The 25996-nt window shown below is 34.3% G+C and overlaps 3 protein-coding genes and 1 long non-coding RNA gene across 5 annotated transcripts; all 4 read left to right on the top strand.

The window, feature by feature from the left end:
* The first annotated feature begins 3410 nt into the window (after positions 1–3410).
* Positions 3411–6169, top strand: LOC111915176 (uncharacterized). Of its 2 annotated transcripts, XR_008223605.1 has the most exons (11): positions 3432–3733; positions 3831–3952; positions 4606–4714; positions 4867–4926; positions 5026–5058; positions 5161–5191; positions 5292–5333; positions 5420–5479; positions 5572–5709; positions 5812–5869; positions 5969–6169. It is a non-coding gene; the product is annotated as an uncharacterized LOC111915176 (long non-coding RNA). The 2 variants fall into 2 exon arrangements; XR_002858085.3 differs by having other exon boundaries at positions 3411–3733; positions 3831–4714.
* A 4932-nt stretch (positions 6170–11101) lies between these two features.
* On the top strand, positions 11102–12880 carry LOC111915232 (uncharacterized). The gene is made up of 3 exons (XM_023910910.2): positions 11102–11198; positions 12108–12496; positions 12581–12880. Exons 1-3 carry the CDS (start codon positions 11102–11104, stop codon positions 12878–12880), a joined length of 786 nt encoding a protein of 261 aa, XP_023766678.2.
* A 6897-nt stretch (positions 12881–19777) lies between these two features.
* On the top strand, positions 19778–22968 carry LOC111915207 (uncharacterized). The gene is made up of 10 exons (XM_023910881.3): positions 19778–20295; positions 20552–20863; positions 20934–21042; positions 21132–21313; positions 21427–21510; positions 21597–21690; positions 21812–21899; positions 22014–22119; positions 22193–22285; positions 22398–22968. The coding sequence occupies exons 1-10, from the start codon at positions 20098–20100 to the stop codon at positions 22767–22769; spliced, it is 1638 nt and encodes a 545-aa protein (XP_023766649.1). The 5' UTR covers positions 19778–20097; the 3' UTR covers positions 22770–22968.
* A 1057-nt stretch (positions 22969–24025) lies between these two features.
* Positions 24026–24714, top strand: LOC111915208 (60S ribosomal protein L12). The gene has a single exon (XM_023910882.2). It carries the CDS (start codon positions 24111–24113, stop codon positions 24609–24611), a length of 501 nt encoding a protein of 166 aa, XP_023766650.1. The 5' UTR covers positions 24026–24110; the 3' UTR covers positions 24612–24714.
* Positions 24715–25996: the final 1282 nt, after the last annotated feature.

Raw genomic sequence — 25996 nt, 5'->3', positions numbered from 1 at the left:
AAAACTCTCCTTTTACAAAACTGTCTTTTCATTTTGAAAACTTCTATACCAATTCCTCGGTTTGAGTTCGGACACACCCGAGAGCATGTCCAAATCCCTCAAACCAAGGCTCTGATACCAACTTGTAACATCCCAAAATTCAAGACTAAAAATTTCTTTTAATAAATATTACTTAAAGTAAAATCATCGATTCAAAACATAATCAGAGTAATATTTTCCAAAACACATGTTCGTTATCAGAGTAAAACATTCCCAGACTGACAAATCTATGGTATGTGGTAGGGTGGGGAACTCACTAAGCTTCGTGTTACAGTTTTCAGTTTTGGTTTCAGGTACTTCCGGTAGCGGATGATGGAGCTCGGGGTGATCGCATGACACACACCATAGATTTGTCAGCCTGGGAATGTTTTACTCTGATAACGAACATGTGTTTTGGAAAATATTACTCTTATTATGTTTTGAATCGATGATTTTAGTTTAAGTAATATTTATTAAAAGAAATTTTTAGTCTTGAATTTTGGGATGTTACAGTCAAAGCCCACCCTCCTGACTGACTCTACTCGCCAAGTCAACCCGCTGACTCGTCGAGTCTCCATGCTCTGAAACTCCCATAACACAACTCAACTCGCCGAGTCACCCCAAGACTCACCGAGTCCCACAACTCTGAGTCAAACCGTACTTAACTCACCGAGTCATCCCTTGACTCACCGATTCTCAGCTTAACCAAAAAAGGTTAGGACCTCAAGACCAGACTCATCGAGTCCAAGGCTATCTTCAACCAACTCGCCGAGTTGTTCTTCCAACTCGCTGAGTTTCTGTCTATCTTCATGCAACTCGCCGAGTCTACCCATGTGACTCGCCGAGTACTACCAGCTCTTAACCCATACAGAGGCTTTCCAAGCCATGCAGGGTTTCCAATCCATAGATCTACTCTTATATAGGCCATCCATCACATAAAGTGGCAAATTTTACGTGAATCCAAGGAGATCTAAGCATAATACACTCTTGGGCTAGGGTTTGGGGCCAAAAGACTTCATCAACAGCTCTCGAACAGGGACTTTATGCTCTTTTGGATCATCACTACTCTAGATCTGAGGTAGCAACCTCAGATCTAACCTCCAAACTCAAGATAGCACTAGATATACACCCAAAAATCCCACAAATGATAGATCTAGATGGATAACAACTCAAGCAATGAATCATTAGCTCAAAAGAAGGCTCCAACAGAAGATTAAGTCAAAACCTTGAAAAGCCCCTTGCTCCAAGCCTCTTAATCTTCAAATATCTCTTCAACAAACACTCCTTCAAGATCTAAATGATCTCTAATTCTCTCACAACGAATATTAGGGTTTCTGGACTTCAAGGGAGAGCAAAGAGGCTGGGGAGAGGGTATTATGTTCTTTATATAGGGCCTAATCCCTGGGATTAGGGTTTTCTCCACACAACACCAACTCGCCGAGTCCAGCCACCGACTCGCCGAGTTGGACACTAGACACGCGACCAGAATTGCGACCCTACTCGTCGAGTCTACCTATGGACTCGCCAAGTTGACCATTCACATTTTCACTTTGAACCCTGAACTTTGCACCCCTGAACTCGGGATGTTACACAAATATGCAAGGGCGATTCTACCTTTTGTGAAAGGGTGTCCATGGACACCCTTTGTATTGAAATTTCCTTTATAGATTATATACTAATATCAACATGGACACATGATCATTCTCTAGATGGACACTGGTGCTTTGGTTTAGTGCAAGCAACACCAAAACAAAAAGAAAAAAAATTAATAGCTTTTATATATTTTATATGTTATTTTGACCCCCAAAACATTTTAAAAGAATATAACCAAAGTCCATGGTTAAAAACAATCATAAATCTTGTTTATATACCATTGATGACTGATATATTTTGCATTAGAGCTAGAATTCAACCGATTTGTGCAATTATTATGAAGTACTAATTGATCAATGATTTATTAATTATGTCTACAATTAGAAAAAATCCATACAATTCGAATCAATAATCATTTTTTTTTCGAACAAATTTATTTTGCCACTTTAATTAAATCGGGCACCTCTGGCTGTTAATCTTGGATTCGCCACTGTAAATATTCAATAGTATATACAGAAATCACCTTAGGTTAGCCTGATTCACTACCTATTTTTTATAGGTGAACATATTAACCGAAAAACTGAACCTAAACAAAATTAACCAAAATAACCGAACCATTACTAAAAAAAGATGGTGCATCATCTATTAGAGCTTATGCTGAGCTTTGTATATATTTTATGGAATTTTATATGTTTAATTTTGCACCACAAACCATGTATAAAAATATTTTACCAACTACTTATAGGTCTCCAAATTGAAATTTCATACAGAAAACTACATTGAAATATTGAAATTGCTCATTAAAAAACTCACTAAACCTCTTTCCACAAGCCATCATAGAAAAACCATACAAGTATACATAAGATGTGTATTTAAGGAAGTTATGAAACCTAGTAGAAGTCTATTAAAAACACATTCGAAATAGATAGATATTTGGAAAGAATCACGAAATCAAATGTAATATGAGTTCAAAGGCAATAAGAAGATGCTAACAATGAAAGAAAAATGTGTTTTTTAATCAAAATGAAGTCAATTTTGATAGTTCTATACATAATATTACATACATGACAGCCACATATTCACTTTTCTTATATATATATATATATATATATATATATATATATATATCCTTTTCTCGATCTGGTAGGCGACAAGTAGCCGACAATCAGAGCACCTATGCCGCCTCCAAACGACCACCTCTACTCACTATTGTACCAATGTTGTTATGTCTCTATCTCCATTTGTTTCTCCCTCAAGATATTTCTTCCTCGCGATCACTAACTCTCACTTTTCTCTTTTTGTTTTTTCTACGTCGTGGTCGGACGTGTTGTCGCTTGCCGCCGGTAGACTGATGGCGTTTTCTAGACGGTGGCCAGGCTTTATGATGCTAGAAGATTTATCTAATCTTGTATCATTGGATTAATGTTAACTTAATTATTTTTTATAATCTAACAATTAATAGTTAGCTAAGTATTAAAATAAATAATTAACTGTAATTAAAAGTCACAAATTATAATGCTCTCAGTCTTCAATGTCTTTTTACATATTTTTCGAAATTTAGGATGTATTTTTAATAGTAAATGGTTAACTTAGAAAATAAGGTATTTATTTAGTAGCACCCATAAATTTTTTATTTTGGATCTTATATCTTTTATGTAAGTTGGAAATTATATATTTTATATAAGTTGGAAATGAAACCTTTTAGACCTATTGATAGTTTTTTTGCAAGTTATAGGGACCAGTTTTCTCTTTTTAAATACATGAAAACGGTTATAGGCTTATAGCTGCCAACGCAGCGGTAAGGTGGTGGCCTTAAAGGTCCGGTGCCAAAACACGTCTACATTAGAGACTGATACGTTCCCCCTTAAATCAGCGAAATTTTGGGATTCCCTCCCAGTACCAAGTTGATGAAATTACCTTCAGTAAAATTAGGTCTATTCATTTCCGATTCCTCCACTCGTTAAACCATTCCAGTTCTCCAACCACGTAGCCACCGTCGATCGCAACTAATTCTCCGGCCAACTTCACCTCCTTCGTCTTCAATCACTCTCTCGATCACATTGTGTCTCCATTTCTTCTGTTTCCTTTTCATCTACATTTCTGATATCAAAGATGCTAACAGGTAATCATCTCATTATGCTATAGTTAGGTTTAGTTGATGTTGTTTTTGTCTAGGTTAATGCGTCATTACTCTTAATTTCTTTGTTGGAGTTGATTAGGTCATGGAGGTTACTCGTTTCAGTCGATTTGAAAGAATCGATCACGAACTCTCAAAATATTTGGGACGATTTGGTGTAAAACACAACAGAAAGGAAACGAAAGTCGTAAGGCTTGATTTGAGGTATGATTTACTTAGTAAGCACAGATTAAAAATCATAGATTAAGCTTTTTACTGCTCTGTGCTGTTGTTTGGTTGACTCCTTGTACCCAAAATTCACCAGAAGGATCATTTATTCACTAAAACCATCGTCCGTTGATGATAATTTCTGGATTTATATCGAACCAGCAGTTGAGTTTTGGGTTGATGTTTTAGAATTTGTAACAAGGAATTAGTTCAAATCTGAGTTTCTGTGGAGTAGTAGTTCTTTGTTTATTACATATATATACATTGGTGTTGATAGAATTTCTTAATACTATATGGTTTATTTGTGTGTATATGATCTTCGTTGTTGGTTTGAAGAAGTAATTTTCAAGTAGCCTTCATGTTCTATTATCATACATATGCTATAATTATCTTACTTCCTACAAAAAAATGCAAATTGTAAGCATGGGTGGATCCAACCTTTTATCATGCATGGTGTGGACAGTGGACTTTCAACTTTGATTATCAGTGTTGTGATGATTTTTTATATTTAATTTAGGATATAAATCGTTATATTAGCACAAGAAATTGCAACAAACTTTGATTTACTTATGTATTATATAATACACACAATATTTTTCATGTTATATGTGTGTTTGTTTGGTATATTATGCATTTCAAATTCCTTTTAGCTTCTGAAAACTCTGAAAAGGAGCGAAAATGATTGGATTATTCAAGAAAACGTCTTCAATCATCACCAAAATTTCATCGCGTTGTTATTGGAATAACTCCTTTGATCAGGTATCATTGTAATTAATTAAGCAACTAAATTTCATTTTAATTAAATTGCTGTTGAGACTGATAATTGGTGAAATATATATATATATATATATATATATATATATATATATATATATATATATATATATATATATATATATATATATATATAGCATCTCCGGAGATCTATGGCTGCATTGAACGCATTTGAAAGATCACAAACCGGATTTGTGGTATGTAAAAATTCTTGTTACACTAATTTAATAATGGTTAGTTTTAGTTTTGAGAAATGTTAATTAGTATTTAATTGACTTTCACTAAATCATCTACAGGAAGATCCGAACAAGTGTTTTCCTGAAGAGAAGGTAAACAATCTGTATATTTATTCAAATATGTTTTAAACATTTCTATTTTATGATTAGCCTTTGTGTAGGGTTTTTTTTTTAATGATTTCCCCTTTTTTGCAGACTTTTGATAAAGATATGTTCTTCGATTCAAGTAAGAAAATCCATTTTTTATCATTAGATTAGCATTATCCAAACAATTCTATTAATATTAATAATTAATAATTAATATATTTGTTGTGTTTTTGTTTCAGTGATGGCAAATTTTTAAAAAAATGGTGACTTGAACTTGAACGGTATAAAAAATTAAAAATGTATTTACATTATTATAGATTTTTTTTTTAAATCTCATTTGTTAATAATGTATCGATGATTAAATCAGAATATCCCTACAATGACAATGATTCCAAAGTGGTGCTTCTTACACCACGTTTTTATAGAGGTAATATGAACAAAACAAAACCCTATTAAATTTAAACAATAAAACACAATATTTAAGTCTATTATTTATTTATTTGGTTGCTTTGTTGTTAGCCTTAACAAATGGAATAAAAAGTGGATTAATCGATCAAAATCACACCATCGTTGGTTACCTTTATGAGATGGAGAAAGAAGTGGGTGAAGGGCAATGGATACGTGGTGAATGCTATTTAGCCACAACACTCAGAAATAGTAATATTAAACTATATCTTTCTATATGTTATTATTATTATTATTATATTGTAGATAAATTATAAATAATAATTAATACATTTTTATTGCAAATCATGACAGCAATGGTGGCAATTTTGGAAAATGGGTCCAGGCCCATCAACCATGTTGGAGAGGGTTGGTAAGTAGTGCTCTCTTAAGTCTTAATAGTTAATCTAAATCTAAATTATATCTATAAAATAATTATTTATTGAATTGTTTTTTTTGGGTGGTGTTACAGGTTTTCCCAATGGCTTCGGTATGGAGATATACCCATTCTCTAAAATCTAAATATATGCCTTCAAATTTCTATTAAACACATGGATTTATCTTTTGATGAACACACGGACCAAATTTATAGTTTTCTCTTTTTATAACAAGTGTTTGATTTGTAAAGAATCTTGCATATATTAATGTTGAGTGGCAAAATTAACCTCCTCTATTTTTAAGTATTTCCTTGCTTTATAATGATTTATATAAATAAATTATGTATAATGATAAAAATAATTTTATTTTGGTAATTGATTGTTTATATAACTTCTTCTAAGTATTCTAAAAAATAAATTGAGGCATTGACATTTGACTACCCAAAGACATGGGCTTTCTTCCAACCCAAATGGTCCGTTGAAATCCATGTAAGTCCATACATCTCTTAAATTAATTCATAAATAATAATTAATAAATATTAAATTTCAAAAATAAGATAACTCCAAGTTGTCAATTTAGCAGCTACATCCTACAAATCTGGTGGCCGGTGTTCATGCATTATATCTCTTCACCATGTAAAGATGAAGCCAAAACCATGAACATATATCAAAACGTAATGACTCAACATGTTTAGTTGAAGTAGCTCAACATGAAAATGACTCAATCTAACCCATTGCAACCTCTACTACTTACGATTCTAAATTACGTAATTAATTGGGTTTTCCAAAATGTTGGATTCATTGTTCTTCGTAGTTAATTTAGATATAGAATTTTATGCATATACAACTTACTGTCTTACTCTAGCTTACTATGATAGTGAATTATATATATATATATATATATATATATATATATATATATATATATATATATATATATATATATATATATATATATATATATATATATATATATATATATATATATAAAGATGAATGAGTAAGAGAAAATAAAAAATTAATCCTAATAGCACATTTATCACAACTAACATACATGACTAAAGAATATATTAAAACAAAATTAAATATAGATAAATTAAATTAAAATAATAATAAATATTAGAAGAAGTTATATAAATGGTCCTTGTGGCTGAAAGAAAGTATATAAATGGTCCCTATGATAGGAAGGGCAAATATGTCATTCACAAGGGACTTAACTAAAAAAGTTAACACCGTTGGTCAAAATGATTATCTTTGCAAAATTTTGAAACCATAAAGACCATATATGCACAAAATTTGTCATAAGGACCATATTTGATCAATTGTGTCGACCACAAGGACCATTTATGTAATTTTGTCTATGTTTTATTCGCACATAATATATGACGGGATGGACACTCAAGAGTATGAGAAAAACTCAAAACCTATTATTTTCTTCTCATTATCTTGATTGAACTATTGACTGGTAGATAGCCTAGATTAATATATGGAAAATGACTTATTAAAATAATTAACTTTTTAGTATGTTCATATTTGAGTAATTATTTTTTTTTGTATACATCTAGGTAAGAAACTTGTTGGAAGTGTTCATATAACCATTATGACCTGCAATAGCAGGTTAAATCCTAGATGTGAACGCTTTCAACAAGTTCGTTACCTATATGTGTACAAAAAAAATAGTTACCCAAATACGAACAAAACGAAAACGAAAAGTAAAAGTAAATTACACGAATGGTCCATGTGGTTTGTGGGAATTTATGTTTTTGGTCCCTAACTTATTTTTTTAACTTGGATGGTCCCTACTGTTTATTTTTGTTGCGCGTTTGGTCCCTGACTTACCTAAAAAGACTATTGTGCCCTTATTAATTTATTTTTTAATTAATTTTCTTATTTATGTATTTATTTTTTACATGTTTAAAAAAATTAATAAACCTCACATAAATGTATCTTCTCGGATGATTCCTACTATTTATTTTTTAATTAATTTATTTTTTAACTCGGATTATCTCTATTGTTTAATTCTGTTACGAGTTTGGTCTCTGTCTTACCTAAAAAGACCAAACGCGTAACAAAAATAAACAGTAGAGACCATCCAAATTAAAAAAATAAGTTAAGACCAAAAACACAAATTATCCCAAACCATAAGGACCATTTGTGTAATTTATTTTTACTTTTCGTTTTGTTCATATTTGGGTAACTGTTTTTTTGTACACATCTTGGTAACGAACTTGTTGAAAGTGTTCACATATAGGATTTAACCTGCTATAGCAAGTCATAATGGTCATATGTGAACACTTCCAACAAATTTGTTACTTAGACGTGTACAAAAAAAAGATAGTTATCTAGATGTGAACATACCAAAAATATAATTACCTTAATAAGTCATTTTCCCATTAATATATAGCCCATGTATTTTGTATTGCGTAAATGGCCCAAGACCTATTTGAATTGTACTTATTTGGTGATCAATGTAAACGTTTTATTATAGGAAAATACCAATTATCATTGTATCGTAGAGACGTAGACTATGTATCTAATTCTTTCCTAAAATACCTCTCTCTCTCTCTCAACGTGATCTTCCCTTCATCGCTACATATACTCAGACAAAAAAAAATACAGATATCAAAACATGCATTCTCCTTCTCCTCAATCTTGAACACGTCAACTACGATGGTTGACGTGAACTTTTCACTCCACATTGTGTTAGTTTTGATGTCATTTATCACATCAATGGCATATATGATGTACCAAACATGAGACATACTGATCTAGAATGAGAAAAGTTCCATTGTGAAGTTTTGTTTATATCGTTCAATCTGCCAATCACTTCTCTAACTCACGAAAGATGTCACGACTCGACAGGTGTGTTTACCCTCGAAAAGATCTTCCAAGACAACAATGAAGTGAAACATGGATATCGAGCTTAGAAATTATAACCATATCCATGGGTGACCTATTGGTTCATGATTATTACACAATGATTAAAGGGATTGCAAACCTTTTGTAGAACATGTCCTCAACAAAATCTCGTGATCTACACAATTAATGGCCTTTTTAGTAAATTTGATTATGTTGCAAGGATTATGAGACACAAATCTCATCTACCCTATTTTCTTGATATTATATGATGGTCCTTATATAATAACACACACTTTAGAGTTTAAAAATGAGAGATCACAAGAGAAGGGGTGATCGTAGAGAAAGGGTGGCGGTAAAGAGAGGATTGAGGTGGAGGGAGGGCGTCGATGCTGAAGCTAGTCCGACAAAGTCTTGCCGAATTTGAAGATGCTAGGAGGGTGTTGCCTCCATCGATTGAGAGTTGATGCACACGAACGATGATGGACTAACATTTTTTGGGTATTTTTTTGAAAACTTTAAGGAAATGGCTCCTAAGGTTATCAACAATGTTAATAAATCAAATATATTAGAAAAATTGTATACTGATATTTTCACATGCTTTTGATAGTGGAAATAAGCAAAATACATAGAGTTAAGGCTTAGTGACCATGGGTGTTACCAAAACCCTTTATTGGACAAACCATGACAAAGAAGCCAATATTATGACTAAAAATGATATTTTCAGTAAACCATAAGAACCAAAAGTGCATTTTAATCTTTATTTATTTAATAAAGACAAAGCTTCATAAACCGGTCCATGTGGTGTTCCATAATCTAGTATATAGTCCCTAACTTTTAAAAACCTCATAGATAAAAAGACTTATTTTTCCATTTTAATTTATTTTATCTTTTTATTTTTGATTAATTAGAATTTATATTAACTATTATGTAATTATTTAAAAAAATGTCTATCACTTATTACCACCATTACTGCCGTCGCCCACCGCCGTTATCACCCTCATCCACCACCAACACCCGTCGCTAACACCAATTAAGATGGAAAGATATCATACCTAGTGTAATAAAAAAACAAACTTTGCACATGTAAATCAATCAAGAAACACAACATAAGTGAGAATACATAAGAGAGTGTGTTAGAATTAGAACAAGCTCCACTTTGAGAAATCAACTCCGTTGATTGAAAAATCACAACACAAATGAGAATACATAAATGTCATGCCTAAGAAATTACAACTCCCTGAAACTTCACCTTTCTTTTGATAATAACTATTAACAACGATATTCCAATGATCCTTGACTTTATTAGAATTAGAACAAGCCTCATTTTTGAGATATTTACGAGTATAGTCAATGCCATGTCCACACGCATATATAGTTTCACACCTACCCCAAGCTAAAGGTTTCACCAATTGCACCTCTTTAATTCTCACCATTCCGATCAAGAGAATCATAAGAGACATACTACCTTGGAACGCGAAGTGGATTGGAATGTTCTCCATTTTTAATTTTACACCGATCATACACCGGGGTCACGTTTCGAAGACATTCGAACAACGATTTGGAATGCTGATGTGACCATTCTGGTTAATTGGAAACGCCAATGTCCTTTCATAAATCGATAGTTTTGATTCTCTTCCTGGTCTTTCAGTTTCTTCGCTTCCTAGAACTAAAAACCCCTCAAAACCTTCATTGATTAAGTAAAGAAAAATATGTGGTAAGTCTGTACTCTATTCCCTGACGAAGAACTTGTGTTTTTTACTAGCTTAAACTCTCTGATCTGTGTTTTATTTGACAAAAGATGATATTGACGGAGCGTTATAAGGTACAACTTGTTGAGCATGTGGTACAACATCTTTGTGATGATGCACGATGAATAAGTAATTTCTTTCAAACCTAATGATTTAATTTGTTTATAACATTATTATCTTAGTTGAGCTTTCTGATTGGATATGTTCTTCCATTGGATTTGAAGGTGTGAAGAATAAGGTTTTAGAAAAGCCTCCATCAACATCCTTTGTGGTTGACAATAAAGATGGGGAAAGATGTTTGTTCAAGATATTGATGAGTTGAAATCGACTTGACTGTGATTAGAAAGTGAAACTCTAAAGAGGGTTGAATCCTTGAAAGATCCAGTAGTCTTCATGAGATTGTGAACAAACTGAAAATTTTGATGTTGGTTTGGGAGGGAATTGAATATTTATGATGGTGAATCTTGAAATTTGAAGAAAAGATTCAGATTATGAGATATTGAGATTTGAATATGAAGAACGGAAAAAGCAAAACATCGTGGATGTAACCTTTGTCGGATCCTTGTTGGAGAAAACATTGTATTTATGATTTTTGTGTGTCTTGACTTTACTACCCCAAATATGACTTTACAACTTAAAGGATATGGCCATGTCATCCTTTTTACCGGTGAAACAGGAAAAAAAGAGATTAATACCCTTTTTAACGGGTCACAAGAAAGTATATGCCTTTATAGTGCCAAAAACTAACATTAACGACCTTTTAAACCAAAACCGTAAAGCTTGTTGGGTTACAGTGACATTTACCCATCTCCAATTAGCAAAAGTAGCATCTGTCTTTTCTAGAGATATTCTCTAGATCCATATTGGAGTTACTCATATGATAAGGTGTCGTTATTAAAACATTATGTTCTACGGTTCTAACGATTAAAACTGACGTCGACAGTGAAATTTTCAAAATATTGGACGTGTTGTTGCTACAAGGGACATTACTGAAAAGGATGCTGAGGCAACCACATTTTTGATGTAGCAAGGGATCCAAACGCATTCTTATCTCAAGTTCGTCTTCATCCTCTAGTATGTCATTATCGATCAATTTGATTTGATTTTGTTTATATTACTGAATAATTCTGACAACTGAGTTTCTGAGAAACCGTGAACTATTAAAATTAGCTTTGATGATATTCTGGACAAGCATCAATTTTGTATAGACTTGTTAATTGACAAAGGTTGTGTGTTCACATATGCTTGATTTGGAGCTTGTATTGATGCTGAAGAAACATCGGCTCTACATGTCTTCAAATGTAATCACATATGATAGATATCACTATCATCTCTTATTCTAATTAATCTAACGCTTTTGCTTAAACCAAATGATTACATTATAGTACAATTTAAGGAAGGTATTTGCTGAAGATAAGGTAAAAGATTTAATTAAACAAATCCAATACTAATTTGTATATCCCTTTTTCTCACGCAAACTCAACTTTTCATATTTATATGATCAAGGATTCACGTAAATCATTCATTTCTATTTTCATTAATTATGCAAGCGTAACCCATGATAGAGAATGATATGTGGATAAAATAGATTGGGAAATATGTCAAATTTCTCATCTTTTCTATGCAGACAATGTATTGTTGTTGGGAAAGTGGGATAAGATGAATTTGGAAAACATGGTAATGGTGTTGAATTGTTTCTTCATGGTTTCGGGTTTGAAGGTGAACATTCATAAATCAAAATTGTATGGTGTAGGGGTTATTTATAACCAAGTAGAGGAGATGGTGAAGGTTACTGGCTATGCTCCTGGGAAATTGCCTTTTAAATATCTGGGCCTTCCAGTGGCAGAAAATACATCTAGGGTTCGTAGTTGGCAAGGAATTATTGATCACTATAAAAAGAAGTTAGCCTCGTGGAAACTGAAAATGTTGTCTATAGGTGGGCGTTCCATGCTTCTTTCCTCCGTTCTTGGGTCGTTGGGATTATACTTTATGATTATGTTTCTGATGTCGGTTCAAGTAAAGAAGATGTTGGAATCTCTCAGAGCCCAAATTTTTTGGGGAGGTGAAGAGGGTTCTAGAAAGATTCATTGGATTTCTTAGGATTTAGTTATTGCTCCTAAGGACCAAGGTGGGGTTGGAATCGGTAGTTTGGAGTGTTTTAACTATGCACTCCTTCAGAAGTGGAGATGGCGTTTTCTCACTAAATCGAATTCCTTGTGGCGTAAGGTTATTATTGCACTTCATGGTAATTGTTCGCATCCTCATTTTGGTAGGTCTAGTCCTGGAAATGGCGTGTGGGGTCGTATTATGAAATCTTGGGATATAATGAACGATAAAGATGTAATTCCTTACTCTATGGCTCTTAGAAAGATTGGAGATGGAAATTCTACTGCTTTTTAGAAGGATTACTGGTGTGGAGGCATCCTTTTGGCTCTTCGGTTTCAAGTGTTGTTTCGCCTTGACCTTAACCAAAATTGTTTGGTTAGTGAGAGATGTCGTGATGGTTTCTGTGTTTGGAATTGGAGTCGAGACCTTCATGAATGTGTGTAACTTTCTCAGTTTCAAGATCTTCTAGTTTTAGTGGAAGGTAGACGACTAAGTATGGAGGAAGATAAATGGTGGTGGGATTTTGAAGATGACAATAACTTCTCAGTGAAAGCTACTCGGAGATGTATTGAGCAAATATTGTTACCATATGTGGATTGCAATATGATTTGGAATGTTCTTTTACCTAGGAAGGTAAATATATTTATATGGCGCCTTTTATATGATCGTCTCCCTTTGAGGACGAATTTGGTTACTAAAGGTATTGATGTCCCATCGATTTTATGCCCTCTTTGTTGTTCCAATGTTGAAACTTGAAGCACTTGTTTGGGGAATGTGAAAGTGCAGCGCATACATGGGCTTCTGTTTCTCAATGGGTGGAAATGCAAGTTCCATTTCATTTGCCTCTTTTGAGTTTACTTTCTTGGCCAAAATCTTTGATAATCACTAAAATAAGTAGAGAAATCCTTCAAGTAATTGTGAAGACTACTTTGTGGGTTCTCTGGAAGTATAGAAACAATGTGCTATTTGGGAATAATGGCAAAGGGAATGAGCTGATTTTTGATATGGTGGTAGATTATTCTTTTTTGTGGTTTTCTAGTAGGAATAGAAAAGCTATCTATCTTGGTCTGAATGGTTAAAGAACCCTTTAATTTCTATGTAATTGTTTTTTCTCTAGCTCCTTGCTAGTTGTTTTTAATAAAATTTAAGTTGTTCTAAAAATATATATATGAGAAATTTCGATATATATCGGTTTTGGTTATATATATATATAAATAATGTCTAGATTTTAAAGATTTTGGCTATGTTTTTTGGGAAGTGATTTGTAGAGAAATTTTTGTATATGTCCAAAAAATTATAAGTTAGCTTTTTTAAATACTATACAAAATAGTTTTTATGTGAGGTTATAGAACTTTTATAAAGTTATTCCAATTTTCCCTTCCAACAAAACTTAGTCAATAACTAGGATTTTGAAAATAATGTTTATTTGGCAAATTGTCTTTTTTCTTGTCATATAGAAAAAACAAGATGGCATTTAGGTAATTTTAACAATAATAAATAATATACGTAGAAAACTCCAAAACCAAAGAAAAACCTCCTAATAACAATAATAAAAAACAATTGAACATAAGAATATACTCCAAAACCAAAGAAAACCCATGAGCCTCTAAAGAAAAAGATAAATTATATGATAATTTGTTACAATCACATAGATTAATCTTTCAAACCTCTCTTAACTTACTCCGACACTCTCAAAAGTATTAACTAATACTCTCTAGTCTCTACACTCTAAAACAAGAGAATAAACAAATAACTAAACATTTAAGTATATTTTTGTTGGGGTGCTTTAAAAACAAAGTCTTGGACATCTTTTATAAGTTTGGAGTTATCCCAAATGTTCATCCTTGTAGCAATGTGGGATGGGAACCACTATTCATTTAGCCAAAAACTCAAGAAATCTCCACATTAGATAAATGAAAAAAACCGTAACTACATAAAGCGGGAACATCGTCTTCAACCGACAATCATAATTCTAATGTAACATCCCAAAATTGAAGACCAAAAATTTCATTTTTGATATAGCAATTTATAAAACAATTTATAGAAAACATCATCAAGTTATTTCATTTCATAGAAAGCCATAGATCATAAGTCTCAAAATCATGTCATCACATAGTAACAATGTTAGAATACAAATCCCAAGAATCTCGTATGCAAAAATCGTGTGTGTGTGTCTGATGTGTTGCTACCGTACCGACTCCTTTCCCTTCGAAGAAAAAGGAAATGAAACAAAAACTGAAACTGTAAGCACAAAGCTTAGTGAGTTCCCCCATCATACCACATACCATACAACAAACATGTTGCCAGGCATATCTAGGTGCCCGGCCTACCTTGCTGAGCATATCTTGGTGCTCATCCTACCCTTGTCAGGCATATCAGGGTGCCCGACCTACCCCTTGTCAAGCATATCTGGGTACTCGACCTATCCTGCCAGGCATATTTGGGTGCCCGACCTACCCTCCGGTTTACTTCAACCGGCTACCGGGACTATTTCACCCCTACCACTACCACATAATAACATAACATATCATACTGTCATACATATCGGGGTGCCCGACCTACCCTGCCGGTATATCTCAACCGGTACGGGGACTGATCCTGTATCTACCACTATCACATGATCACATAACATACTAGCACATACACCATAATAGATGATGGTATATCAGACAATTATCAGAAAGATAATCATCTTAACAAACAACTCCTACTAGCGGGCCGACATTGTAGCCTTAGACCCACTTCTATTGGAAGGTAACTCACCTCAATGTCGTGAAGTAGCTGAACTGTCCTCGGTACTGGGATCAACTATCCTCAAACTCCTACACATAACATCTCTTTTATTTACTCTTTCAAACTTATAACCCCCTTAAGGGTCAACACTGGTCAATGGTCAAGTCAAAACACTCCGGTTAAAGTACACCTTCTGGTCCAAGTCAACACTATGGTTGACTCAACTCGCCGAGTTGGTTCGTCAACTCATCGAGTTCCATGATTCAGAGAATCTCGAACTCGCGATCTAACTCGTCGAGTTACCCCCTAACTCGCCGAGTTTCTCTTCATGACAGAATCAGGACTTTCCGTTTGAACTCGTCGAGTTCCCCTTCATACAAGTCGGGTCATTTCACTCGCAACTCGCCGAGTTCGTCCTTGAACTCATCGAGTTCATCTTCATAGATGTTGGGACAATTGCCATCAACTCACTGAGTTTGTCCTTGGACTCGTCGAGTTCTTTGATCTTCATGTCCATAAACACGTCCAACTTGCTGAGTCATCTTCTAAACTCAACAAGTTTGCTCAGTAATAGAAAAGGTTAGGGAACCTCGGCCTAAATCGCCGAGTCGTATGAGCGACTCGTCAAGTCCCCCGTAGTTTAAACCCATACAGTCGATTTTAGTCGAGCTTAATGTATCCAAATCGTAGATCTGGCCTCCTAGGGTCGATATAATACGTAAAGTTACTAACTTTATGTTCATGTGTGGGTTATCTAACTCAAAGGCCCTAAAATGAGGTTCACAAGTTGCATGGGACTCCCATGGCCATAAAGTTGGCACCTTTATGCCATGAAGTCCCTCAAAAGTTCCAGATCTGAAGTCAATACCCCAAAACATGCTTGCATCCATGAATGGTTCCAAAATATGCTCTTAAAAGCCCTAAGCTACTCCATGAAGAGATCTAGCAAATGAATAGTCAAGGTATAGACTTGATACCTCAAATGAACTGGAAATGGAGCACAAACTCTGGATCTACTTGATTCCTCTTGAACCCCCAAGCTTCCTCTTCCTTCTCAAGCTTCAAAATCACCAAGAACACACACCAATGGCTCAAGAACACTCACAATGGGTTAGGGTTTTGAATTAGGGTTTTCTGGACTAAGGGAGGTAATGAGGGAGGCCAAAATGGGGGTGTTAAGGTCTTTAAATAGGATGTAAACCCTAAAAATTAGGGTTTCACTCTGGCAGTCATACTCGTCGAGTCGTGGCTACTTGAATCGTCGAGTAGACTTCAATTCCCGCGTCCAATAATATTTTGTTCCTACTCGACGAGTTTGGGGACTCCAACTCGTCGAGTCCCCTTGCAAAAACGAATAATTCTTATTTAAATACATACCAGGAACCGGACATTACATCTAAAGTCATAGAATTATCACACTCCGCCATAAAAATATCTCCCCTTAGAATAAACCATTATAAAAATTTCACTTCAGTACATGTTGAATAACTTGCTGAAATTTTATGTTGCAACTTCCCCACCTGGCGTACCCGGAAGTTCATCATCCATCAACATCAACTTTCACCATATATCTTGCATTTATACCAATCTAATGCCCATGTGTAAATTCGTGAACCTGCCAACAAAAGTACATCCATTTTTATGGTAGCACGAGCATACCAAAAGGATGACATGACTTAAAGAGCCAAACATCACTGTCATTAGCAACATAAACATTGTAAGCAGTATCGGAGCCTTTTGCTGAATCCACTTCATCTGGACAATTTCTATTCACATGTATAAACGCTCCATAATTCCAACATACTAAATTCTTTTGTGACTTCTTCTTCCTGTTCTAGCACATCAAAATTATTACTTCTGACAAAGTATAGCTGCTACTCTCCGATCTTTTTTCTTCAGATATGAGTTTTCTTGTGATATTTTCATACTTTAGGGTCTATTTCCCATACATTAGAATAAGTTTCATATGTTCATAGGAAAATGCAAAAGATAATATGAGCCGCAATGGTTTATCCTCGTCTTCAACCTTCATTTCAATAGCCTCCAGTTCTGACACGATGTTATTAAAAACACTATATGATCTAATTTTTTTTGTATCTTCATTCATACGAAGATAATGAAATTCGAGATGCCTTTAGCTTGATATAATTGCTCAAGTTTCTCCTAAATATCCTTTGTCATTGATATATGTACATTTGCAAGAGCATTCTTTGCTAAACACAAAGGAATCAAATTTTCCACTCTCAAATCCAAATTTTCATATTCTTCATCATGGACTTTACTGGTTTTGCTCGAATCACCATTGAAAATATGAGTTGATATCCCTTTTAGTGCTTTGTATAATTCAAATTGAATCAACATATACTTAACTTGAGCTTGCCATAAACCAAAGTTCACTCTTCCATTATATTTTTCTACATCGGACCTCATGAGATTGTATTTTGACACAGTATCTAGGGCTGTAAACGAATCAAACGAACATGGATAAAGGCTTGTTCATGTTCGTTCATTTAAGTTAGATGAAGAAACGAACGAACAAGAACGGATAAACGAACGAGTTTTTATATTCAAGTTCGTTCGTTTAACAAATTACTTTGTTCATGTTTGGTCGTTTATGTTTGTGAACCTGCTAAACTAACATAAACGAACAAAGGTAAACAAACACAACTGAACATATATTAACATAAACTAACATATAATATAGTAATGTAATAAAAAACAATTAAACATATATGAACATAAATAAACTTAAACAAACGAAGATAAACGAACGTCAACAAACATCATAACCGACGTTTATGAACATAAATGAATGAACGAGACCATTGTTCATGTTCGTTCGTTTAACTAAACGAACGAGAATTTGTGTTCATGTTCGTTTATTTATTAAATAAACGAACATAAACGGACATTTCCCGCCGAAATTGTTCATGAAGGGTTCGCCGAACGTTCAGTTCAACACTAACCATTTCTATTTCCTAAAACAATATTTTATACTAGAAAAATATGGTCCAAGCTTATAAATATTACACCCAACAAAGGCTTCACATGAAAAAGATGTGGGTCACAACGGACACACTTAAATATCAAGTCTTTCCTAGTCAAAACATTTCCCAGTTTCATTAAACAAAATCATAAGCAAATGTCTCTTGCTTAAATATTAATAAATTACACATGTCATTTCATGAATCATAACCGATAAAGCAAATAATCAACAATAAACACGCAACTAGGGTTTACCTCATTTCATTAAACAATGTTCTAAAAGAAATGAAAGAAAAAAAGAACGATCAGTTTGAGTCGAAGGAACTTTAATATTTTTACATTGACCAATTTACCTGTAATACTAAGAAAATACAAGAACTTCCCTTTAATATCAAACAATACCGCCATGTTTTCTATACAAAGAAAAAAATCAATTAATTACAGTCGATTATTTTTTAATAATCAATGGACTTTGAAAGTCTCTTACTAATTCAAATACTTGAAAATTGAAATTGGTTTTAGAGAAGGTTGAAAGTGGCGAATGGTAACATGGATGATCTTAGCCAAATAAAGATGAAGGTAGTCCATCAAATAGATTAATTTAAACATTCTTTGATACAAAAAGTGTGAAGGCAAACTGGTAACAAGTTGCGTCACTAACCCTTTTTGTATGATAAAACTGATTCTTTTGAAAACTATGTTTATAGATCCATGGGACATGACGTTGTTATGCATAATCTGTTGTACTCTATGAAGAAGCTTCATTACATCTAGTGCGAGGAAACCAAGCGTATCAAACGCAAATGGTATGAACACATGTTGATTTTCCATACACGACTTTTCATGTTTGGTTACTTTGCATGTAACAACTTTTAATGCAACACGTCCCGACTTGAAACCCCTTGCCCCCAAACTCACGAGAGGGGATACCATGTACGGTCCACACAAACATGTTTCCCTTGAACCTATCCAAAAACCAAAACGTCAGCCGGTCTAAGGGTTGATCCTCTTTCTGTCGGGTCGGTCAAAAAATTCACACGAGCCACTTTCTTAGCGGAAACCCCAACACGTTTAATTATGTCGAATAAAACATCCGTAACAATATCGTGTCAGTATTTGAACCCCGAGAGTTCTTTCCAATGGACCACATGCTCTCCAAAGGAGTCCAAACAAGCATTGCGACACACCAGACATATCTCGTCAACTGAAAATATTGAGATCATAAACCGATATTTAAGGATAGTGCGATACTTCACATGAGACATACGTTGACCAAGCCAATCGATAGAGATAGCTAGACGAAAAAATCTTAAGTATGTAATGCTCGTTACATTCAAAAACTGCTTTATGACGAATCGTCATATTGAAACATATTCCATATCTTAGATAATTTTACTAAAATGGGGACTCACAAAAAGTGCTAAAAGTCAATCCTCCAAAGCTTGTTAGGAACATTGTTACGTAGCCAAGCCAACTAAACAAAAAAAAGTAAAGGAAAAAATGCTCTTATTAAACTTTCCTTGGAAAATTTGCATATGAACAACACCAGCGACCTGTCCCTGTTTGCCTCCGACAGTTTCACTTCAATTGTCAATTGATTTCCATTCGCAAATTTGGTCTTTCAGTATCGATAAGCCCCAAAAATCAACTCAACGGATCATCACCATCATAAAAACCTTTTGAAACCTCCGTAAACCCTAGCTTTTAACAATGTGCTTTGATCCAATTTCTTTCTGCGTTTTCCTGTACAAATTCCACAGTACATAGCACTAGCTATTCATCTGATCGTGGCGATGATCAGTGCATCGAACCCTAATTCAATGATGTCTTCGTCGTCAACAACAGGCAACAACAACGCTGCCGGCAGCGGACAACAAGCGCCGGGTTTGAAGACGTATTTCAAAACGCCGGAAGGAAGGTATAAGCTTAAGTACGAGAAGAGTCATCCCGCCGGTCTCCTTCACTATGCCCATGGCAAGTCTGTTACCCAGGTAATATTTCCGGTCCTTGATCCACCCTAATTCTGATAAATTTCTCATGTTTCTAATTCTGTTTCAATCGACCTGTATTTAATTCAGTATTTGGGCATTTCTGTAAGAACATAAAATTGGTAACCTGTTGGATTGTTTATGTATGCTATTTGGTAAAGATGTGAAGATCACTAATATCTTCTTTTGTTCGATATCCATTCCATAAAGAAAAGTAACAAGGATTAATCTGACTTCCGAATCATGATATGCTTCCCAGGTGACTCTTGCTCATCTAAAGGATAAACCCGTCCATGCTCTGTCATCTTCATCTTCAAGTATAGGCATCAGTAGTGGTGTAAAATCAGCAGCAGCAAAGTTCTTAGGTGGTGGAAATGGTAGTAGAGCACTTAGTTTTGTCGGAGGCAATGGTGGAAGCAAATCTTCAAGTGGAACAACTAAAGTTGGATCATTAAGTTCTTCATATACCAATAGCTATACACCCAATTCAAACTTTGATGGAAAAGGAACTTATTTGATATTCAACGTTGGTGATGCAATTTTCATCAGTGATTTGAATTCTCAAGATAAGGTACTTACTAGTTACTTCACCTTCAACAATCAACATGAATTTGGTTCTAATGTGATAATGTCATACACAGGATCCTATAAAGTCTATAAATTTCAGCACTTCAAATCCCATTTCCCATGCTTTCGATCCAGATGCTAAAGATGGACATGATTTGCTCATTGGATTGAATTCTGGAGATGGTATTCATTTCTGTTTTTCTCAAAAGACAAAATTTCAACGACTAGTGTCAGTTTTTTGTTATACATTACATGTTTTGTGAATGTTGTAGTTTATTCAGTGTCATTAAGACAACAATTACAAGATGGTGGAAAAAAGCTTGTTGGAGCCCAACATTATAACAAAGATGGATGTGTGAATAACACTCGCTGTACAAGTATTGCATGGGTACCTAATGGTGATGGAACTTTCATTGTTGCACATGCAGATGGAAATATGTATGTATATGAAAAGGCAAGTCATTTACATTTACAATAATAATAATAATAATAGTCTGTCTCTAATTAATATGGTGAATAATGGAAACTTATTAATATTTTTATTAATCTTACCATTTATATATCCAGAATAAAGATGGTTCAGGGGACCCTTCATTCCCAGTTATTAAAGATCAAAATCAATTTTCTGTCTCACATGCACGATACAGCAAGGTACCAATTGACATGTATCCAAATTTGTATATTTTCTTTTATGTAATTATAATTTATAATTTATAATTTTTATTACCTATGTACAGAATCCAATTGCTAGATGGCATATATGTCAAGGTTCAATTAACAGTATTGCCTTTTCAAGTGATGGAGCCTATATAGCTATTGTTGGAAGGGATGGTATTAATATATAATATATAATAATTAATAACAACATCCTTCATTTTTTTGTACTATATTTAATCTCTTATATCTGTAAATGTAAGTTTATTAATTATATTTAAAATAATATTTGTTGTAGGTTATCTACGAGTTTTTGATTTTAAAACCGAACAACTTATATGTGGAGGCAAAAGCTATTATGGTGCTTTATTATGTTGCACTTGGAGGTTAAAAGCTCCTTTCTTCAACTCTTTAATTTTATTATTATTATTATTATTATTATTATTATTTAATTTTATTCGTAAAAAAACAAGTGTAACTGATAACCAATGAAATGACAGCACGGATGGTAAATACATATTAACCGGAGGTGAAGATGACCTTGTTCAAGTATGGAGTATGGAAGAAAGGAAAATTGTAGCATGGGGTGAAGGACATAGCTCATGGGTATGTCTTTTTACATTTATACCCTTTTTGTTTTTTTTTCTCATTTCTGATATTATTATAATGCGGGCGACAGGTCAGCGGGGTTGCTTTTGATTCATATTGGTCTGCCCCAAATTCAGATGGAACTAGTGAAAATGTTGTATATCGATTTGGTTCTGTTGGTCAGGTAATAATGTTGTATTAGTATATCCATTTTTCATTAAATGACCAAAATACCCCTATATACGAAATAAATCATTTAAAAAAAAGTAATTTTAAATTATAATTTGATGCAACAGGACACACAAGTACTATTGTGGGATTTGGAAATGGAGGAGTTAGTGGTCCCAATGCGTAGGGCTCCCGGTGGGTCCCCAACAATGAGCACTGGGAGCCAGTCAGCTCACTGGGACCACGCATGGCCACCTGGCACATTACGACCTGCGCCAAGCATGCGTGATGTCCCGAAGCTCTCACCTTTAGTAGTCCACCGGGTCCACACGGATCCACTCTCGGGTTTAATTTTCACACAGGAATCCGTGCTCACTGTGTGTCGAGAAGGCCATATCAAGATTTGGGCCCGGCCCACTTCGTCAACCGAGCCCAATTCTGACTCATCACTTTCAGCCACAACTTTGAAGGAAAAGCCCAAACTTGGGTATAGGCAATGACATCGTTACCGGGTTTTTTTTCTTCAGGCTTTTAAAGGGCACGAGTTGTGTGCTGTTAATAATATATAGCCTAACAATGTGTGTGTGTGTGGTGGAATGAATGAGATTAGGATTATATAAAGAGGGCCTGTTTTTTTTTTGTTGATAAGATATTGAATAACTAATTTTAATAATGAAAGTTGTTATCTTGTTTTTTTTCTTTGGAATGTAGGTTATGTTCACTAACATAACAATCAGAAGTGTTTTATGACATGAGAGTTCTCTTGATTTAACATTGTTGCATCTACTTAAACAATATTTGTAGTTTCGGATCTAAATCATTAGGAAATTAACTTGGTTTAAACAATAAAAGCGATGAAAACTTAAATAAAATGAAGCAGATAAGTATGACATAATTCAAAGAATGTAACAGTGGCCACCAAGGAACATGGGGCTGGGATAATTTGGGTGCACTTTATGTGTTGTGCCAATGGTATATCCTTTCTAAGATGCTCATTGCTTTGTCATTTTTCTACTTTCCACCACAACTCATAACTGGCTTTTCATCCCTATTTAAGGACCTCCTTTCCCATTCATCATCAAATCATGTTGAGTTTGAATAAATAATTAGACATATGTCAACATATAACCATCATTTTCTTAGTTTACTCGGTTCTATTAAAGGTTTTTGTGCTTTCAAAGAGTAAGGAACAACATCGACATGCATATCCTCCCAATTTGGTCCGGGCATCACTCGTTATGTAGAAGAGAAGGAGAAGAGATTGATGTAATACACACCTATTTTGGTGTGTTTTTTGTTACAGTAAAGAAACGGTTCTAAGTTATATATAGTTCATGAGCAGGGCAACTCAATCATTTGGCATATGTATAGATATTTTCAGGATGGATGAGAATATCTTATACAACTTTTTGTATCATTTATTTTGTTGATATGATGTATCATTGTTATAAAATTAGTTGCATATATTTCATTTAGGTAGTATAAATATAAAAAATGCAAAAAAAAAAAAATGCAAAAAAAAAGAAGCCATCTAAAGTTCTAAACTATACAACTTAAAAGGTGTTCGAAAGGCCCGATTATCATAGTATCATACATGTCATTAAGATCCATGATACATGAAAAGAGTTGATTGCCCAAGATTGTAAAGTCTAATAATCTACCCAATTAAGTGAGCCCATATACTCAAGCCCAAATTAATAGAGGCCCATTATGAAGCTTAGTCCATCTAATCTTTTTAACCAACAAAACCCTAGTTATGGCTAACACTTCAATTTCTGCACTTCTTCCGTTCTCTCAAACCCTCGCACCTCACCACCTCTGTATCCCAATTCACCGGAGAAATGCCTCCTAAGTTCGATCCATCTCAGGTTGTTGACGTCTACGTCCGCGTCACCGGTGGTGAGGTCGGGGCTGCATCTTCACTCGCCCCGAAAATCGGACCTCTTGGTCTCTCTCCCAAGAAAATTGGAGAAGACATTGCTAAAGAAACCGCCAAAGACTGGAAGGGATTGCGAGTCACCGTCAAGCTTACCGTCCAAAACCGGCAAGCTAAAGTCTCCGTCGTTCCGTCCGCCGCTGCTCTGGTTATCAAAGCCCTAAAAGAACCGGAACGCGACAGGAAGAAGGTGAAGAACATCAAGCATTCTGGAAACATATCGTTAGATGATGTTATCGAGATTGCGAAAGTGATGAGGCCGAGGTCGATGGCGAAGGAGTTGGCGGGAACTGTGAAGGAGATCCTCGGGACGTGTGTTTCCGTTGGTTGTACTGTCGACGGGAAGGATCCTAAGGATTTGCAACAGGAAATTGCTGATGGTGATGTGGAGATTCCTCTGGATTGATGCAGCTTTGATTTTTCTGGTATTTCTTTCTTGAAAGTGTTTCTATGTAGGAATTTTGAAAATTACTGCTTTTGATATATTATAAAGACTCCGATTTTGAATATCTCCGTTGATCTTAGATGAATGATTCAATTGGATCACACTTGTAATCAAAATTATTGTTTTTGTTTTTGGTTTGAAAATATGACTGTTTGCATAACTTCTTCTTTTTTGAACTATAGATTTTCCTATGTTAAATGTGAATGAGTAGATGTTTATGTGAACTTCAGTGTTGAGGTTTAATCTATATACTATAGCAATTTGCCATACTGCAATTGATTGTTTCGAGGTTGACGATGCACATATTAAGTTTACTGATGGCAAATTGGCATGCATAAACCCTAATTAAGTTTTATATAATTGAATAGGAAATTAGGAATAGCTGTAAACTGTTTTATATGATTGAATAAGAATAACGACATTCATTCAATCTTGATTTTGCTAATCCTGAAAACCCAAACCAAGTCGAAGGTGTCACTGGAGGAAGTTGTTTTTGTAACACTTACGTTTTCGGGTTAAATTTTTTGATCTTTAAGTTAAATTTCAAAGAAATTAATTACTTTAAGATTTAAAGTAAATTCTAATAATTAATTAAAATATTTAGTAAAACCATTTTATGGCGGTAATCCTTGAGTGTTAAGGCTTAAATTTGATATTCTTGGAATGGGCACCTAGATTAAGGATTGTATTAAGTTAATGATGTTGGTAGAATTTTGTTATATGTCTAAGTTGAGTTTTGGATATGCCCCGAATATTTAAAGTCCAACCTTAGTTTAAGTTGGATGAGATTAGGAAATTTTGCAAGAACCATAAAACAATGCCTTAGTTTCGTTCAAATGTGCAAAGGTGCATGTTTGTAAGGCTATGCATATTACTTGTAAGGCCTTGCAAATTTGTTTGTAGGGTGTTGCATACCTGTTTTTCGATTTATAGTTTGATAGTTTAATTTTGGCCGAGCTATGATGGCACTTGGTTTGATTGTGTTTATCGAAGTATTTGTTTTGATTGTGCTTATCTAAGTATTTTATAATCCTTCAAACACTTAGAGGAGCTTATTAGAAGATAACATATGTAAATGAGGTGGGTATTACCTTAAAGCACATGTCCCATATTTTATATCTTTGTACTTTGCAATTTAATAATATTTACGCACTGTTTTTATTAAGTTGTCGAGTCTTAATTCACTATTTGCACATCATTATTTCATTTTATCCTATATCTAGATCCTTTGAATTTGTGTAAGCTAAGATAGCAAAATTTTAATGCGCTAAAATCAATACTCTCTCTCTCTCTCTCTCTCTCTCTCTCTCTCTCTCCTTTGTGTTCGTCTTTCTAGTCTTGTGAAC

Source organism: Lactuca sativa, chromosome 1, assembly GCF_002870075.4.
Source record: "Lactuca sativa cultivar Salinas chromosome 1, Lsat_Salinas_v11, whole genome shotgun sequence".
NCBI classification, from domain to species: Eukaryota; Viridiplantae; Streptophyta; class Magnoliopsida; order Asterales; family Asteraceae; genus Lactuca; species Lactuca sativa.
Note: the sequence above shows the minus strand (reverse complement) of the source record. Positions and strands in the feature narration are given on the sequence as shown.

Bases quoted from the DNA above. Each gene is read 5' to 3' on its own strand.
- LOC111915232 (XM_023910910.2), top strand. From the start codon at position 11,102: ATGACTTTACAACTTAAAGGATATGGCCATGTCATCCTTTTTACCGGT. The intron at 11,199-12,107 runs GTATATGCCTTT...TTTTCTATGCAG, and splicing joins TTTTAACGGGTCACAAGAAA to ACAATGTATTGTTGTTGGGA. The intron at 12,497-12,580 runs GTAAAGAAGATG...TGGATTTCTTAG, and splicing joins TGTTTCTGATGTCGGTTCAA to GATTTAGTTATTGCTCCTAA.
- LOC111915207 (XM_023910881.3), top strand. From the start codon at position 20,098: ATGATCAGTGCATCGAACCCTAATTCAATGATGTCTTCGTCGTCAACA. The intron at 20,296-20,551 runs GTAATATTTCCG...TATGCTTCCCAG, and splicing joins ATGGCAAGTCTGTTACCCAG to GTGACTCTTGCTCATCTAAA. The intron at 21,043-21,131 runs GTATTCATTTCT...TGAATGTTGTAG, and splicing joins TGGATTGAATTCTGGAGATG to TTTATTCAGTGTCATTAAGA.
- LOC111915208 (XM_023910882.2), top strand. From the start codon at position 24,111: ATGCCTCCTAAGTTCGATCCATCTCAGGTTGTTGACGTCTACGTCCGC.